The 19,565-nt window shown below is 39.9% G+C and overlaps 1 protein-coding gene across 3 annotated transcripts in view; it reads left to right on the top strand.

Annotated features, from left to right (window-relative positions):
* The window catches only part of LOC133648930 (long-chain-fatty-acid--CoA ligase 4-like), a 23,208-nt gene continuing 3,643 nt past the window's right edge, over positions 1 to 19,565 (top strand). Inside the window, exons 1-13 of one of the 3 annotated variants that reach the window (XM_062045481.1) lie at positions 1 to 148; positions 5,368 to 5,882; positions 5,960 to 6,137; positions 7,941 to 8,050; positions 11,771 to 11,906; positions 15,032 to 15,185; positions 15,399 to 15,522; positions 15,606 to 15,677; positions 15,765 to 15,904; positions 16,042 to 16,214; positions 17,816 to 17,890; positions 17,988 to 18,176; positions 18,249 to 18,363. In XM_062045481.1, the coding sequence (XP_061901465.1) occupies positions 5,529 to 5,882; positions 5,960 to 6,137; positions 7,941 to 8,050; positions 11,771 to 11,906; positions 15,032 to 15,185; positions 15,399 to 15,522; positions 15,606 to 15,677; positions 15,765 to 15,904; positions 16,042 to 16,214; positions 17,816 to 17,890; positions 17,988 to 18,176; positions 18,249 to 18,363 (1,820 nt within the window). In that variant the 5' untranslated portion in view covers positions 1 to 148; positions 5,368 to 5,528. Of the gene's footprint in view, positions 149 to 263; positions 837 to 5,367; positions 5,883 to 5,959; positions 6,138 to 7,940; positions 8,051 to 11,770; positions 11,907 to 15,031; positions 15,186 to 15,398; positions 15,523 to 15,605; positions 15,678 to 15,764; positions 15,905 to 16,041; positions 16,215 to 17,815; positions 17,891 to 17,987; positions 18,177 to 18,248; positions 18,364 to 19,565 lie in introns of those variants that run through there. The other 2 variants (XM_062045483.1, XM_062045482.1) reach the window with 2 other exon arrangements.

The raw sequence follows: 19,565 nt of genomic DNA on the forward strand, positions 1-19,565 counted from the left end.
CGGGGGTGTTGAGAGGATTCGGCTTGCTGATTGGTCAAGAGAAATGGAATCAGATGACGTAGTAGTTCCGGGTTTGTGTGAGTTAAGAAGAGGTAACTATCGGTCATTGTGAATGGAGACACGACTGGCCGGGTCTCAGCTGCACAAGGTAAGAATGCCGCTAGCCTGCCAATTAAGCTAAGTATCACTCGCCTGCCGGTCGCACTAATCTTATTACCGACTTTATCCGTTTGTACATTTACCATGGGTTAATTTGAAAGGGCAGCGTACAGTCGGTTTAATCAAACTTACTATTCCCTCCGTTGTCTGGGGGTATTAACGGTCGTTCGAACACAAGCTGACACATAAAGGAGCTACAGCCGCTTTTGACATATTCCCCCTTCGTGCCGCTTGCTTCTATCTTTTATAAAAATAGCAACAAAAAAGTGACTTTTATGACTCAAGATGGCAGAGTTTGATTTCCCCGACGCACGTGAGTGTAGATTACCGCACTCTGTTAAACAATGTCGTCACACAAAATCAGCATGGCGGTATTTTTTATTTTTTTGTTAACTACATCATGATTCACGCTAGACGCTATAAATTCGGGAAAGTGAGTCAGCCACTGTTTCGCTACACAACGGCGCTTTTTTTTAATTCATGATACGCCACGTTGCGTGGGTTTACTAGTACCCTTTGATGAAGACGCTGGCCTCTCGTGTGTAGCACCACACGTCATGGTCGTTATATGCCATATTGAGCGAGGTATTAGTTCATATAGTCTTCCATTCAAAGTGAGGAGCTTCATCCAAAAGAGGTCACCACCAGCGAGCCGAGCTTGAACTTGACCGGGTGGGGTGAGTGTGTGTGGTGTGCTGCCATTGGTTGTCTGCTGGGGCTCTTCATGCTGTCATTATTGAAGGGATGAATAGCTGATAAAAATACACCAACTCAATATTGGCTTTTTAAAGGCATACTGAAATGAGATTTTCTGGTTTAAACAGGGATAGCAGATCCATTCTGTGTGTCATACTTGATAATTTCGCGATATTGCCATACTTTTGCTGAAAGGATTTAGTAGAGAACATCGACGATAAAGTTTGCAACTTTTGGTCGCTGATTAAAAAAAGCTTTGCCTGTACCGGAAGTGGCGTGACGTCACAGGTTGAAGAGCTCCTCACATCTGCACATTGTTTACAATCATGGCCACCAGCAGCGTGAGTGATTCGGACAGAGAAAGCGACGATTAACCCATTAATTTGAGCGAGGATGAAAGATTCGTAGATGAGGAAAGTGAAGGATTAGAGGGCAGTGGAAGCGATTCAGATAGGGAAGATGCTGTGAGAGGCGGGTGGGACCTGATATTCAGCTGGGAATGACTAAAACAGTAAAGAAACACAAGACATATAAATACTCAATTAGCCACAACACAACCAGGCTTATATTTAATATGCCACAAATTAATCGCACATAACACCTCCCCCCTCCCGTCCATATAACCCGCCAATACAACTCAAACACCCGCACAACACACTAAATCCCACAGCCCAAAGTACCGTTCACTTCCGCAAAGTTCATACAGCACATATATTTCCCCAAAGTTACGTACGTGACATGCACATAGCGGCAAGCGATCAAATGTTTGGAAGAAAGCACATACTCACGGTAGAGCGTCTGCTATCCAACTCAAAGTCCTCCTGGTTGTGTTGCTGTAGCCAGCCGCTAATACACCGATCCCACCGACAGCTTTCTTCTTTGCTTTTATTTATTTGATAAAATCTCCTTCGGTAAGTCGCTCTTATTTGTTTGTGTGGCCGCTTTCATGTTAAACAAAACAATATCAAACTGTTTTGCACAACTACCACTTTGTGCTGACTTACAATGTTTTGTTGTTCAAATTTTTGGACCATGGGCCATCTTCATAACCTGACTCTCGCCAGATCCTTGTAGTTCGCTGAGCTCCACACAAGGATCTGGGACTTCTCAATAGGAGATGTTTCAGAAGGCGGGGCCTTGTAAAAAAAAAAAAAATTAAAAAATCATTGTATGTGATTGAATAGACCACTTGTCCGTTATCTTGAATGACGTACTACTTCGACCATTCGCATCGAAATCAACCCGTGATGCTGATGAGAGCGGCGCTGGGAAATCCGAAAGAACAGCCGACATTTGATAACGACAGAGCAAAAAGTTGAAGAACTTTTACTGAAACAACGCAGCAATGTCAGACGATCGATGTCGCGAAACAGTTGCAATAGCAGAATCAATGTCAGCACACGACTCCTCGCTGCGTGCCGACATTGTTTGATTGAATCAAACAGTCGCTTCGGTGCTCCGTCACATCCTGATTGGTTAATTTTTTTTTGCTATCTTGAAGGAGTCTGCATTGCCCTCGAGCCCAAATCCTTGTGTGGAGCTCAGCGAACTACAAGGATCTGGCGAGAGTCATGTTACCATCTTCAGCCTACAGCTTTTTTTTTCCTTGTCTTTTAACATACTGTAAACATAGCATAACGTTATTTAGATATATTGTTAGATATTACACAAATTTGATTTGTTACCTACAGTAATCACAAAAAAACTAATTGTGGAGGTTTAATTCAGATAGGTGAGCATATGATCGGTTTTAACATCTGTAATAGATCAAAGTCCTTTTCTATAAATTTTGCACCCTATGCCTGGGCCGATGATCAATAGGCCGGTTAATTAAATGATAAATGAAAATGCACTTGAAACATTGCCATGTTCGTGTGTCTTTTTGCTTCCAAACAGGGTGCAAGAGGGTTCACTCTGTTTTGCTCTCAGCACCTGAGCATATTCGTTCAATTAGATGGAGTAAAGACATGCACCTGGGGATAGGTTGATTGGCAATACTGAATTGGCCCTAGATTGTGAATGTTGTCTGTGTTGGCTCTGCGATGAGGTGGCGACTTGTCCAGGGTGTACCCCGCCTACCGCTCGGATGCAGCTGAGATAGGCTCCAGCACCCCCCGCGACCCCAAATGGGACAAGCGGTAGAAAATGGATGGATGGAAAGTGGAGTCAAACGTTGTCTGTGGCTCCGTTTACACTGGACAGCAAATCAGATTTATTTATTTTTTGCCCTAAAGTGACACAGATCGGATATTTTTTGCCAGTCTAAATGTGCGAAAGTACATCAAACCTGATCTTTTAGTATTAGATTTGGGTCACATCAGTAGGTAGTCCGAATCCGTTTGGAATCGGATCTTTTCAAATGTGACTGCACTAGGGCTGCAACAACTAATCGATTATAAAAATAGTTGGCGATTAATTTAGTCATCGATTCGTTGGATCTATGCTATGCGCATGCGCAGAGGCTACTTTTTATTTTTTTATAAACCTTTATTTATAAACTGCAACATTTACAAACAGCTGAGGAACAATAATCAAAATAAGTATGGTCCCAGTATGCTGTTGTTTATAAACTGCAACATTTACAAACAGCTGAGAAACAATAATCAAAATAAGTATGGTGCCAGTATGGTCCCAGTATGCAGTTTTTTTTATTCAATAAAATACTGGAAAGGATAGAAATGTAGTTTGTCTCTTATCCGATTATTAATCGATTAATCAAAGCAATAATCAACAGATTAATCGATTATCAAATTAGTTATTAGTTGCAGCCCTAGACTGCACTCTAAACGGCAATGTGACTTTTATCTCATCTTTGGTCGAGCTTCGTCATTCGTGTGTGCAGCACAATTACTTTCCTTTTTTGCTATTTTCTTCTTCCTCCTCCTACAGTTTTACATCATCTGCCTATGTCCTCTACAAACCAGCCACAGCAAAAACCCACCAACACACTGATCCGTGTTTTCTCCTGTAGTAGTGACTTATTAATTTACGGGATCCGGTCAACATTGTCTTTCACTTTATCAAACAGCACATGAAAGTCACGTTGAAGCAACATTTAATTTTCCTGAGGGAACTCTCCTGAAGGAATCCATAAAGATCTATCTATCTACATTGGGGTCACATTAATATTATTATTATTGTTATATTTTTATATTGGTGCTTAATTCGGCCTCAAAATAAAGCTGTTAATAACATTGTTTATCATAAAAAATTGCAGGACAATATGTTTCCTGCAGCAAAATGTGTTGTTGGCCAAGGCCTGTCACCCCTGGGGGTACATTGGCTTAACAATATCAACACAACTGTTTGTATTTGATACTTTTAAGTAATGACAACATGTTTAACCAACAATCTTTGAAGAGAAAGAAATCATTCAACTCAATTTTAAAGGAAACATTTGCACAACTAGCAATATATAACAATTCACACACACATAGAATGTTGGAATGCATATTTGCCATTTATCAAGGTACTTTTAACCTCACAATTTTTTTTAGTGAATGAATGCAGAATATTTACAGTAAAAAGGTAATGTAACTACCATCTTGTCAGTATGACTCAGTTCTTCCACATTCTTTATGTTAAGTTCAAATGTATTCGTGGTCTGCCCTCTTAAAATGTTCAACAAATCTAATGGAAACTTTTAAGACAAGAGAACGTATCACTCTTCTCAATGAGCACAGGGTGCTGCCGTGAGCCCCTCCTGCACCTAACAGTACTCGTAGGCGGCTCCATCTTGTGACATCAAAAATGTCAAGTAACATGGGAAAGTTTGTTTGTAGTTGTATAAATGTGTTTTACTTTTTAACATGTTTACTCACTTTTTTAACATGCGTCATATCATGGACAATTATGCAAATATGACCATTACATCACCCACCTGCAACTCGCCGTCGCCAAAAGAGTGCATTCCTGTGGGAAACACTGAATATAATTTCTCTGTGCTCTGCCCTTTTAAAAAGCTGCCAAGAATGTTTTCACACTGATTTATATAAAACATCTGTATTTATTCAAATGTTTTTGTATGATAATCATTCATTCTTTTTTGTTATTCAAATGCTTTCTTCCTACCCCATATCTGGTGCATTTTTAAGAGTTCAGTTGATACAAACGGTACAATCTCTTTGGTTGTGGTTCTCCAAATGCAGTAACGGTATCATGTAACGTCAAACTCAAAAACTGAAGTAACATTTTTTAAGTCAAGTGTAAACATGTTTAATACACACATTGTTAACTTTAAGGACAAAGGCTGGCTCTGGAGGTAATTTGCATCACATCTGCTTCTTTTGCAACTCATTTTTAACATTCTTAGTTTTCGCACAGGTCTAAAAATAGCTAATACTAATACAAGTGATAATGCACATGATTAGGCCAATCTTACTGCTTTGAGAGTGTCCTTTTGTGGTATGCTGTACTGTATAGGAATACTTATCATATAAATGCAATATAATTGAAGATATGTGTACATAGGACATCTATACATTTGTAACAGTGTTTACTGCTTTATTTCAGTTCAAGACTTCACATCTGGCGGACAGTGGACCTTCTATTTAATTCAGTACATTTCTTGCTCTGACGGTTCTACTCATTACTTTTTAAAAAGACCAGCAGACTGAAGCTGGACTTGTGCATCACTTACTCTCCACCCCTACCCTCCTACCTCTAGTAGCAGTATGGGTCATCAGTCAAACACTGTCCAATCTATCATCCTTCTTCCAATCCACCTACTGGTGTGGCTGTATTCCATCCTTTCATTCTTACCATGGTATTATATCACTGGGGCTGGCCAAAGGAATACTCTGGCCAAGCGGGTCAAGGCCCGCTCCAAATCAGGCCATGCGGAGGGACCATACCGCTCTGTGGACCACTTTGACACGCTGGCCAAGGTGGACTGTCCCGGCAAAGACACACTGGATAAGTTGTTTGATTTTGCTGTGGAGCGCTTTGGAGAAGCTCCCTGTCTCGGCACCAGAGAAGTACTGAGTCAGGAAAACGAGATACAGCGCAGTGGGAAAGTTTTCAAAAAGGTAAGAATGGAAATAATGTATTCATAGAGATTAAGTGTGTACCTGAAGACTAATATGTGTGATTTTGCTCCTGCCAGCTGATTCTCGGTGATTATAAATGGCTATCCTACAATCAAGTGGATTCTCTTGTCAGTCAGTTCGGAAGAGGACTTTCTGCTCTTGGCCAGAAGCCAAAAAACACCGTTGCTATCTTCTGTGAGACCCGAGCAGAGTGGATGATAACAGCCCAAACATGCTTTAGGCACAACTTCCCATGTATGTACTTAATGGTGTCTGGTCTATTGTTTGGAAAATGCAACAAGTTCTATGCAATGTAATATTTTCATTCATTCAGGTTCAGTGGCGTGCCGTGAATTTCACATCTTGGGCTTCAGTGATGTCCGACGTTAAATACCTCTCATAATACCATAATTTATGTCACCACATGACCACGCCCGGAGAAATACAATACAGAAACACACCTGTGCACTACTGGGAATTTAATCACCTCAATAGTCTACAAAACGGGCTATTTTCGGACTCATTTAAATATCAATAAACCCGCATCAACAATTAAAACATCTCTATGGGGTATTGTAAATTAAAATAATTGTAGAAGCGTATTAAATGTGGAAAAAATACAGAAAAACAATTTTTTAACCCACAATTTGCAGAAGCCAGGGGTACCCCTCATGGTTGGTTGATTGGATTGAAAGTGACAGACAAACCATTTCACTGGCTGGGAAAGGTTAGCTAGCTCAGGGGTCGGCTGACCTCGTCTCATGAGATCTAGCTTCTCTTGAAATGTCCTTTTTAAAATGGCCTTGCAAGTATATCTGCAACCAAATCATATTGCTCTTTCGGTCATTGTGGGTTAAAAAAGAGAGTAGATATCTAGATTTTTCTGCTAGCCGGGTGTGGCTCTGGGATATTTAGATTTCTCTGCTAGGGTGTGGCTAGGTTGGTCTGCGTATATAGCACTGCCTGCTCTCACAATTGAGTATGCAATCACAGGACGGCAACACTGGAGCCTTATATGACATGAAGAGAATATGATGAAGACTTTTATATATTCAGAGAAAGTAAATAAAAAATTAAATTAACTAATCAATTTATAATCATGATTTATGTGAGGCCAGTACAAGACCTTGCTGGCCACCACGGCCCACCACTCTTCAGATTATTCTACTCTCAGGGCATTAAATTGATTGCAACTGGACTGTTCAGAATGTCTTCGAATATGTTTTTTTTTCTTATCTGAGCAGGCTTCATTAGTTAATGCTCACAGACTTTGGTAGGACAGCTCTAGTCTGAAAGGGTGGGGCTGCTCTTTATTGCTCAACTATGAACGATAAAACACTAAATATTGACAACATATGAACGTCACACCCCCTCTAGATCGACATATTTTACAATCAAGCAAAACACACAAAAAATGCAACAAACAGCGAAATATAAACGCGAAGGGTCAAAAAAACCCACCTACAATCTGATACATCTGATAAATCACTAAGCCTTAGAACTTTGTTGTAAAAATCTTCTTCCGCGTTCGTCTCTGGCAACTGCATTTCATACTGGCCGCTCTGGAAACACTCTGTGGAAACGCTCCCCACCCACACTGCTTGGTGCCTCGTCTGAGCTGCTGTGACTTAGATTACCATAGTAACTAGTATATCATGCAAAAGCACAGATTCCAACCATTGAAATGCTTTGTATAGTTCAAGACTGACGGTAATTTGAAAACATCACTACACATCATAATGGCAGCTACAGGTTCCATCTTAAAGATCTCAAAAAATAATTTGGGAATGTTCGGCGGGACAGATTGAAAATCTTAACGGGCCGCATGTGGCCCCCGGGCCTTAATTTGCCCAGGTCTGCTTTATTGTGATGCTGAACAACAGTTCAGAATGGACTCTCAGACTAGAGCTGTTTTACCTAACTGATGAAAAGAAAAACGTCTTCTAAAACCTTCTGAACAGTCCAAATGCAATAGTTTTCATGCCTGATGATAAAAGCAGTGTTGTATTATACACAGTAGTATATAAATTGTTTTATATTCTTTTGTTTTTACAACAGTGGTGACCTTCTACGCCACGTTGGGCGAGGATGCGATTGCCTTTGGACTGAATGAAACTGGAGTTTCACATCTTGTTACTAGTGTGGAACTGCTGGAGTCCAAGCTGAAAGTGAGTTTATCCCTTACAACACAGGATTACAATCTGCATCGCCATTTCTCACATTTTCCCCTGCGCATTTGTGGACATAACACTGATTATGATGCCATAGCAGCAAGACTGTATGGAACCTTTTATTCACTTGTGGAATTTTCAAAGTTGAAGAAATAAAGACAGTTTTGAGGACATTTTATTTAAAAAAAAAACAAAAAAAAAACATTTAAATATGGTGTCCTTTAACATTTTTGTTTTGGTTCTATCCTGTTGCTCAGAAAGCCCAGATGTTTTCAATTAAAAATGAGCCTGTAGTTTTTTTAGACAAACCAATTCCTTAGAAGTTTAAAAAAACACAGTAAAATGTGACCAAATACCTTTGTAATGGTCTTATTGTACAGTTAGTACAAACTTCCTTATTGACCATAGCTGCACTATATTAAATCAGTATTTCTAGGATTTTGTGTTGCCGCGATTGCGCCAATTTATCCAAATTCAACCAATCTCCACAACTTTTCACTACTTATCCTCCTTTTATGGTCAAACCGCATCATTTCCGCCAATTCAAAAAGGAACAGCAACGTGTAACAATATGTCAACTATTTATTGCTCAAACGATCGAATTGTTGTCCTCCTGCATAGCTCAGAACTACTTGTTTTTGTCTGCAAAACTAACGTGTGTGTGTGTGTGGGGAGATATATCTATCCTATGCGTTTATTAGCTCTGCCAAATTATTTTTTTATATCTATCCTATGCGTTTATTAGCTCTGCCAAATTATTTTTTTTAAATCAGATTAATCACATTTTGGAATTCGAATAACATGTGATGACTAACTTAACCGTAATTAAAATTTGCATAAGAAAATATTTTATTGTCAGCATGTCATTTAGGAACGTTTTTAAACGTTTTACTTGATTGCAAGTCATTTATTTGCACAAAAATTTTATCTGAAGTTCGTTCAGGCTGTATTTTGGAGTGAAATTTGCCAGCGAGCACACCAGTCGGAACCTCCTCACTAATTTTTGTACTGACTTATGCATTGATCTGATAGTTGACTGTATAGCGGTTAAGGTAAAAAAGCTTGTATGGTCAAAATAAAGTGCATGAATATTGTAAGTGTGTTCATGATTAATGGACTATCTTTTTGTAATTAATCACGAGTTAACTTGTTAGCCCTAATTTATATACATGCAAACTACTTTTATTTGTCCACAGTAGTGTAATGTGATGATAATTTGCCATTGTCTCTCATTTACCAATAAATATTAGAGCTTTCACAGTTCACAAATGCTCGTAACGTGCGGGGGTCAATGTTTCAGGGATCATAATGGACAATAAGGAAGCCTTTGGTGTTTTCTTTTAATTATAATGCATTTGAACTGTGATTAGTTCAAAGTAAGACTGGGTATCATAGCCAATTTCCCGAATTGATAAAATTTTGATTCATAATGTCCTAAATCAGTTATTATGATTTGATCTACACCTAAATATTTGAAATGCTCCAAATCTGTTACAAAATAAAATTATACCTGTTTTATTTCTCCCATCATAAACAACTTTGATCAGTTTAAACTTTCCTAAAAGTTTCAAAAGGGCAATTTTGAAATAAAAACTGCAAGCATTTGTATTTAAACATTCCATCACTGCAAATTGCATGGTATTGTTTATTTAAATACAAAATAGTAAATATGTAAGATTCTTCTGGGACTCTTATTTTGTGCAATCAGACATGATGTAACGCACAGCAATTTGACTGTGCGCTTGGTTTTTCTGACAGTGCTCCATGCAGGGAGATGTAGATGTAAAGGAAAGTACCTACCAAGTACAACTGCCGTCCTTTTCTTTAGTGATCTTGCAAGAGACTTGGTTACAAATATAATCAGCAGCAATGACCGTTTCAGTCAGATGTTTACATTGCATGATCATAACTTAGTGTGGTTCACAGCTGGTTGGCACTTAAGAGACACTGCTGCTGTTTTTTTACACAAGACTACCAGGGGGATTACAGTAATGTATATTATGCCTTGTGAATCAGTACTGTACAATTTTTAAGATATCAATCAAATGAGATACTTTACCCAGCCTTCGTTGTAATTAAAAAGCGGTACAGTAATTTGACAGAGCTCAAATTATTTGCAAGGAGGGGTATTTGGACAGTATGTCCTGTGCTTTTTTATAGGTTAAAGTTACAAGGAACACCTAAAAGATTGAACACAAAATGCAGTGCTATTAGTATAAAAAAAAAGCCTCAAAACATTGCAACTTTCTGAAAATGCAGCCGCAAATTTTGTCAAAATAGGCAGCAACAATCATAAAAAAGCTTGTGTAATTATTCATTTATGGTGCATACAGTTATCATAACATTTGATATATTTTCTTTAGAGACAAAAACATATACCGTAATTTCCGGACTATAAGCCGCTACTTTTTCCCCTCGTTCTGGTCCCTGCGGCTTATACAAGGGTGCGGCTTATTTACGGCCTGTTCTTCTCCGACACCGACGAAGAGGATTTCGGTGGTTTTAGTACGCAGGAGGAAGACTATGACACAATGATTAAAGACTGACTTTTCATATACCGGTAGGCTGGTTATTTTGATAACGTACAGGCGAGCACTTTGTATTACTTTGCACCGTTGTATTATTTGTACTCTGCACGAATGCTGTTCGCCATGTCAAAGATGTGAAAGTTTGATTGAATGATTGAAAGATTTATTGTTAATAAATGGGACGCTTTGCGTTCCCAAACAGTCATCTCTGTCCCGACAATCCCCTCCGTGGTAGCAGGAACCCCTATATACTACGGTAATTACACATCAAAACCCTGCGGCTTATAGTCGGGTGCGACTTATATATGGAGCAATCTGTATTTTCCCCTAAATTTAGCTGGTGCGGCTTATAGTCCGGAAATTACGGTATATACATTTTCAAACAATCGTTTTGCTCTTTCAATTGTTGCTGCTTATTGTCCTGTTGATGGTTGGCATATCAACTGATGATCTGGTGATCGCACAATGCTTTTTCTATTCTTGTCATTGTGTATATTTAACTAACAAGTAGATTATGCAGGGCTCTGACATTCATCCGCCCGACACACGCACACAGGCATGCGTACATTGCAGTCGACTGTATTGCAATTGCTTCTTTATATTTTAATAATTGAAAGGCTCAGACTCTCCACCTAATATAATACTGAGTACTGTAGATGCCTGGTTGGTACTCAGTGATTGAGTGAAGATCTGCCATAATTGTTTGAGGAAATGCAATAGAGGTGATAATGGATAGAAGAACAGTAATGCATTAAATGATAAAGGATGGACGAACGTCCTGTCAAAGAACAAAACCGGCTTCTTTGTTTCAGATTAGTGAGCGGCAATTTTTTTTAGTTCTTTGTTAGTGAACTTTATCTGATGTTGAAGGACAGCAAAGCAATATGACGACACGTTCCTGCAAAACCCTAAGGGGCACATTTCCATGTATCGGGGGATGGTCAGGATATGCTGTGATGTAGTTATCCTTTGTATTCAATTTAGTCCTTTTCATTTTTTTTCTTGACATTGTTTCTTAGTATTTCTAATTATCCAAGCTCAGACATGTTTTCAACTTTGTTCTTTAGTTTTGTCTTGACATTATTTCCGAGTATTGCTAATTATCCAACCACATGGACAATCTGCCGTCTTATATCATTGCATGCATAAAGCATTTTGTTGACACCACCTTTGTGTTCTTGTTTTCTAGAATGTGCTTCCACAGATCCCAAAACTTAAACATATTATTTATGTGGACAAGAAGAAGGTGACCACAGAGGACTATCCAGCAGGACTCCATATCCACAGCATGCAGGCTGTGCAAGGTCTTGGCGCACTTCCTGAAGGTACGTCTCCGCCTTCTGTCAAACTTGTTTGTACATGCAATGCCTTGAGACATCATACCATTTTAATTGTCGTATTCATTCCTCAACAACCTGAAATACTTATACAGTACGTTAGAAATTTCACAACTTTAATTAGGTTTGTACTATAAATGGTACGGCATCATCTTGACTGGGTACGTATCGCGCTCATTGCCATTTTATGTACAGTCATGTTTTAAAAAACAATCAAAAAACTAAGTACTTCACTAAAATACAATTCTTGTGCAATATAATGTGATATCGTCATAATTTTCTTTTTAATAAAGTGATACATGCAAGTAAGAACCGTGAATTATTATTTTTTAGTAAATGTAAGTTCATTATTAGCTGAAGTGCAGCGTTGATAGTGTCAGCTTTTAACCAAACAGCTCATTGCTTGTGAATTTTCTCCTTGTCTGTTTACTACATCACAGCTGTCTAAACTTTTTCCACCAAGGGTGACATACTGAATGTGGGAGCCTACTTTGATATTAAGATTTTGAATTTTATTTCAGTCAACTTTTAGCCTGTTACATTAGGCCTTTTTTTTCCTTTTCATTCTACAATGTGCCGCAGACCCCTTTAAAACACGAGCCGCAGTACACAATTGGCCCCCAGAGTTGCACTTTGGATGCCTTTAGTTTACGTATCACATCGCTGTTAAGTACATTTTTGTATCGCTGCACCTGCAACGAACACTTTGCCTTCTGTGACCACTTGCATTTGATCGAGTAGGGGTTTAATGGCATTGTAAATCCCATGCTGTTGCGGTTTCAAAGTTATCACAATAATGGTGTGATTTGTGACATTTAAAAAAAAACTGTCAGTGAAGTTTTTTCTGGTGCTGTTTATTTGGCCAGTCTGAGAAGTAAACTACATGTCCCAGAATCCCTTGCGCAGTCCAGGCATGGGACACTATAAAGGGGAGAAAAAGAGGAAGGTGTGTTGGTAGTAGAGCAGGATTGTTGTTGCTGTGAAAGTGTTCTGTGCCTGAAATTGCCATGATAGACCGAAGTAAAGAAGTCTGCGTATTGCAAAGCGCGCCACCTTCATCTAAAGTGTTCTCAAGCCTACGCAGAAGCGTGGACAAAAAAGATGTTTGCTTACACTGCCAAGTAGGGCTGAGCGATATGGCAAATGATCACGATTAATTTTTCATATCATTCGATCTCGATTTAATATCACAATTGTTTATTTTTTAAAAGCTGATTGTCCCGTGCAGGATTATACCGAGTACCACATTATACAGTGTACCGCATCCTTACGGTTTACTACTGCAGCATCTTGTAACAGACATTTCTACCATGTTTGATCGAGGTAATTAATGCCAACAGCTGACAATTGTCATTTTGTTCATATGTATATTTGTGTTTACTAGTAGTACAAAAGTACAGGTAACCCACGCTAACGTCCGTACCTGGGTTTAGGGCCATGTGTTTTCCTCTTTTTGGGTACATTTTGTGGGAGTGAAGAGAACATAAGTATAGTATAGTATAAGGTGTAGTGAATACAATAAGACTTTTATTTCAAGTTAACATTTACTGAACAATATTTTTCAAATGGTAAATTTGTATTTGTATTCTATAATTACTTGTACACATCAGTGCTTCTCACTCGTGTTTTGGCAAACGGCAAGTGGTGACCCAGATTGTGGAGTTTTTTCAAAGGAGTTTTTTAAAACTCAAATACTGTATCTTTTGTTTCAATAGGAGTACATTACTGTACTGTAAAATGGGTACCAACACATAAAACAAGTTTAATGATTGTCAGGGACAAAATGTTTTTCTATCTACGAAAAAAATAACACCTGAAGAATTTGTTTAGTACATTTTTATATCAGAAGTGGAATTTTTATAGACACAAAAAGTCTGATTAAAAATATTTAGGTATAAAAGTGCCTTTTCTGATTAAATTAGTGTGTGTTGATTCTCCCACTCGGGACAAATACAGTCATATAGACCAGTGGTCCCCAACCACCGGGCCGCGGACCGGTACCGATTGGTATCGGGCCGCACAAGAAATTAAAAAAAATTAATAAAAATAAAATTATTTTTTAAAATTAAATCAACATAAAAAAACACAATATATACATTATACATCAATATAGATCAATACAGTCTGCAGGGGTACTAACTATTGTTTTACACTTGTTACACTGAATATTTATATTGTCAATAGTTGTCAATATTTTTAACATTTGCTTCCTTTTAAATATTATGTTCCTGTTCAAAATCTCACAGTACGATATTGTCATTGTAAAGGCTGGTACGGTATTGTTGTGGTTTTGTCCCCGCTTAAAAAAAGATGACCTAAAAAAATAGGCTTTTTAAAAAAAAAAAAATTTAAGTACCGGTACAATTTTTTTTAGATCATCTTTTTTTAAGCGGGGACAAAACCACAACAATACTGTACCAGCCTTTACAATGACAATATCGTACTGTGAGATTTTGACATTGTTACATCCCTATTGACGAGAGGATGCATGACACAAGAAACACTTCTCTGTTTTGTAGTGTAATATAATTCCCTGCTTGTGGTCAAGAGCCACAGCCGCCGATGCACTTTAAATTGCTTTATAAAAATGCAGTAAAAAAACGCACGGTGAACACACTATTTCAAGATCTGCTGTCAGCCACAACTCATGCTGGTACGCCTCGATACGCCGTACCAAATAATCCAAATACATGCCCTGTTAAACCTCTAATATTAATTCACTGTTTGACTTTCCGACCCCTTCAAACACACACAAACGTAATTCATATTTTGGCCACCGGTTCCAATCAATTGTCTTGTGACTGGTGAACAATGCAGGTGTCAACCAGTAACCCTCACATTTTGCTTAAATTCTAGCTCAGCACTCCCACAACCTGATATCACCACCATGCTTCACAATGACTCTTAATTAGTTGCAAGTTAATGTTGTAAGTTTGTTGGGGCTTTGGGTTAGTGCCAAAACATTCAAGTTTATTGGAAAGGAGACTCAAATTTTGTCATTCATTTTTAATATTTGAAAATGTACTGTTTGAATATGAGCAATGTTTTTCAGGGTATGTTGACTTTTTAGGGAGGAGTCTTAAGCACAGTAACTAAAACATGGTGTTTTGCAGTGGGGCAGCAGGAGCTTGTTAAACCGCAGCCCTCGGACCTGGCGGTGATCATGTACACCAGCGGTTCCACTGGCCGACCCAAAGGAGTCATGATTGTCCACAGTAACCTTATCGCCGGAATGACTGGCCAGTGTGAACGCATCCCAGGACTTGGGTAGGCTTTTATATGAAGAAAACATTCAGGCAAAGCTGCTGGGAGCGGGGGGGGGGGGGGAGAAAGGTCTATAAAGTTAAAGGCGTGTCTGTCATACCCGAGATCTGGAAAGGTTACTTTGTGGCAGATCATGTTTATTTAATAAGGATTTGCTAATAACAGTGTAGTTACACAGCCGCAGAATCATATCCTTTCTTTGCTGTGTCTTGTCAGCCCTAATGACATCTACATCGCCTACTTGCCTTTGGCCCATGTGCTGGAGATGACTGCCGAGATCTCCTGTGTTACTTATGGATGTAGGATTGGCTACTCTTCCCCACACACACTGTCTGATCAGGTAAACACCCTGCACAGTGTGTAATGATAAACAGGTTTGGACCAACCTTTGTGTTCTTCCTGTTTTGTTTTGGTTTTTTTTAGTCCTCCAAGATAAAGAGGGGAAGTAAAGGTGACGCCACTGTGCTGCAACCAACATTGATGGCAGCTGTGCCAGTAAGAATCCTGCTGTTGTATTTAGTATGACACTCATTCACACTCCTGTTATTTAGTTGATCTTTTTTTTTCCCTTCCCTCGTAAAGGAAATTTTGGATCGTATCAACAAGAACGTGATGAGCAAAGTGCAGGAGATGAGTTATGTACAGAGGATGCTGTTCAACCTTGGCTACCAATACAAACTGAAGCAGATCAGGCAAGGCTACGACGCGCCGCTCTGCAATACGTAAGGAAGAGCTCTTCTACATCCTCAATTATGTTGCTCCCTCGTATAATCAAAACAGAGCAGCAGGTTCAACTGCTACTTCATTAAAATGTCTGGAGGGGTGGAGCTGGGTCTCACGGACATGCATCTTTGTGCAGCCTGTTGTTCAAGAAAGTGAGGAGTATTCTGGGAGGGCGGGTGCGCCTGATGCTGTCGGGAGGCGCTCCTCTGTCCCCTGCCACACAGAGGTTCATGAACGTCTGCTTCTGCTGCCCTGTGGGACAAGGATACGGCCTCACTGAAACCTGTGGAGCAGGCACCATCAGCGAGGGTGAGACCATGTCCCAACAACACTTGGAATATCCATTTAGTGGCTGCTTAAAAACCACAAGATTAGCGTCAAATATAACGCGCCTTGTTTCCCTGAAGCAAATCAAGCCTGTCATTTCAGCCCAGAAAGCTAATTGGTATGATGAAAACAAATTATATTGCATATAAGATCACACATTAGGGCAGGGTTTTTCAACCTTTCTTGAGCCAAGGCACATTATTTTTAATAAAAAAAAATACAGAGGCACACCACCAGTAGAAAAGGTTAAAAAATTAAACTCACCAGGTTGTCGTGCCTTATTTTGAGTTTGTTGTTGTTTCCTGTGTGTAGTGCCTTAGTTCCTGTCTTGTGCTGTTATTTTGGTGACTTCCTGTTTTGTTGGTGTTCCCCTGTAGCAGCTTCACGCCTTTGAGTGCTGTTGTCTGCTTTGTTTTCGCAATCAAGACTATTTAAGTTGTGCGTACGCTATCCTTCTTTGTGGGGACATTGTTGATTGTCATGTCATGTACGGATGTACTTTGTGGATGCCGTCTTTGCTCCACACGCTGTAAGTTTTTGCTGTTGTCCAGCATTCTGTTTTTGTTGACTTTGTAGCCAGTTCAGTTTTACTTTTGTCTTACATAGCCATGCCTTTTCCTAGCGGCACTTGCCTTTTGTCAATTTTTGGTTTAAGCGTTACATTTTTACCTGCACGCTGTTTCCCGCTGTGCTCTGCATATTGGGATCACGACCAACCATCCTTGACGCGTTCCGACTTCTACAAAGCAATGAACTACCTGCTGCCACCTACTGATATGGAGTATTACAAGCTTACCCTGCCAAGCTTTACACAGCACAGGCACTAGACAACGGCACATTATGATTATTGATTTGCAAAAAAATATTTTTTGGACCAATTAGGTGAAGTTGCATAATTTCCCACGGTACACCAGACAATATCTCACTGCACACTAGTGTGCCGCGGCACAGTGGTTGAAAATCACTGCATTAGGGCATCACTGTTGAGTTTGAATGTTCTCCCTGTGTTTTATCGGGTTTCATGCTTGTTAGCGTAACTGGACACTCTGAATTGTCAACAGGTGTAAATGTGAATGGCTGTCAAAGGTTGTTTAGGTCCTGTGATTGGCTGGTGACCAGTCCAGAGTGTACTCTGCCTCTTGCCCAACCTCAGCTGGGATAGGCTTCAGCTTACCCGTAGCCCTAATGAGGACAAGTGGTGTAGAAAATGAGTCTTGCTGTGTAAAACCATAATATCCAGAAATTGTTGGGGGGGGGGAAACCACAGACATTATGGTCATTGCATTGCCTTGTAATTTGTCTTAACTGTAGAAAGATGATCACTAACATTCCTAAAATTCAAGTGCTGATGTTCAACATGTTTAGAAGTGTTTTTGGATTGTGACTATGTGGAGATGTAACTAATCCAGTGTGCAACCACGGAAACTGTCACTGATTTATTATCAGGCTGAACATACTTTTACAGCCACCAGTTCAGTTTTCATGTGGACTAGTTTGTTTGATAAAAATGTGTATGTAGTCTTGGGCCAAGACTTCAAAAGAGCAGTCAACTTGAACATGTTTCTGACTTGATTGCATCCCAGTTGCAGACAACAGCACGGGTCGTGTAGGAGCACCACTCATTTGCTGTGAGATCAGACTGCGGGACTGGGCTGAGGGTACGTCCTTGTCAGACTTGTTGCCTCTTGTTCACATTCCAATATGAGAAGCCTTTATGGATTAGCTTTTTTTCCCCACATTTGCTGCTTTTATCAGGTGGCTACACCAGCAAGGATGAGCCCAACCCAAGAGGCGAGATCCTGGTTGGCGGCCCCAACGTGACCATGGGCTACTTCAAGTACGAGAGCAAAGAGGAGGACTTCTTTGTGGACGAGAGCGGTCAGAGATGGTTTTGTACAGGAGATGTTGGCGAGGTTTACCCAGATGGATGTCTGCAGATAGTCGGTGTGTGTCACTTCAGTCTTCACACAGACATGACTTGTATCCTCTTCTTAATCCTTACCTTCTTTTGTTCAGATCGTAAGAAGGACTTGGTCAAACTGCAGGCGGGGGAGTACGTGTCTCTCGGTAAGGTGGAGTCTGCTCTGAAGAACAGCTCCCTCATCGACAACATCTGTGTTTACGCCAACAGGTGAGTCACGTGACACATTCTGCTGATTCTTGCTCATTTTGTCACGTTTCTTTGGTAACAAACCAGAGGCACAAGTCTTAGTCAAATGAGGGCCATGGCGCCTTCTTAGAAGCCAAACTATAGCATTTCTCACAAAATTACTGGAAGTTGGATGTGATTCTTACCAGCAGGTGGCAGTAACGCTACTTTCTAATCCCAGATTTGCACTGGATGCTGTAATGGCAGTGAAATGCATCTCAGTTCCCACTACTCTTCTGTTGCGGTTCGCCGCGCATCATCGAAATAGCGTGACTCTAACGAGGTCTCGCGAATTCGCACATAATCATGTGATTTGAATAAACACCGCAGAACGTCTCAAGCTTTGTCGTCCATCCATACCCACAAGAATTGACTTGACTCGTGGAAAAGCTGACTGTTTTGCCTTGCAGAACTGTTTTTTGTAGCAAGTAACCACACAACAGTGACGCCGTCCCTGGTAAGTGTTGTGAGTAAACACATATTTCATTTAACTCATACCAACCACTCCCTTGTATCAGCTGGTATTTGACACAAGACCCCATATAGCTGCCTGGGTTTGAATTTCAAACCTCCAGAATCAGCATGTTCTCATTAATTTTTGTCTACGGAGTGAAATTAAGTCTGAAATCCTTTGACAAGTTGACCATCCCCGCCCATTAGAACATTTCAAAGTGCAAAACACCATCTGCCTTGAAGACGGACTATTTTCTTTTGAGTAAAGTATTTATTTGGTGTTTGTGTGTGACTTTATGTCCGACACGAGCATATTTCGGCTAAATTGAACTGTGGCAGCGACCGATGAAAATAGAAACCCTGTGTATATTTAGCACTAGAATGTGGAACGGAAACGCCATGGCGGTGCTTGTCTGCACCGACACAAAGACTTGAATGGAAACAAAAAGAGCATCCGGTGAAAATCCAGGGGCGGCGACCTTGTGTGTCAGCATGAATGTAATCTTCTTTTAATTATTTTTTAAAAAAAATTATAGTTTTTTTAATATATTTTATTAATATTATTATTATTATTTTTATTTATTTATTTTCCCCTACCTCAGGGGGGGGGACTCGGCGGGGCGGTTGCTGGTTGTTCCATCTCCATCGTTGGGGTCCCTGCGGGTGGGGTGGGTGGTTCCTGTGGCCCCGTGCTGGGTGGTCCTGTGGCGGCCGGTTTGGGTGGGGTGGCC

Source organism: Entelurus aequoreus, linkage group LG04 (assembly GCF_033978785.1).
Source record: "Entelurus aequoreus isolate RoL-2023_Sb linkage group LG04, RoL_Eaeq_v1.1, whole genome shotgun sequence".
NCBI classification, from domain to species: domain Eukaryota; kingdom Metazoa; phylum Chordata; class Actinopteri; order Syngnathiformes; family Syngnathidae; genus Entelurus; species Entelurus aequoreus.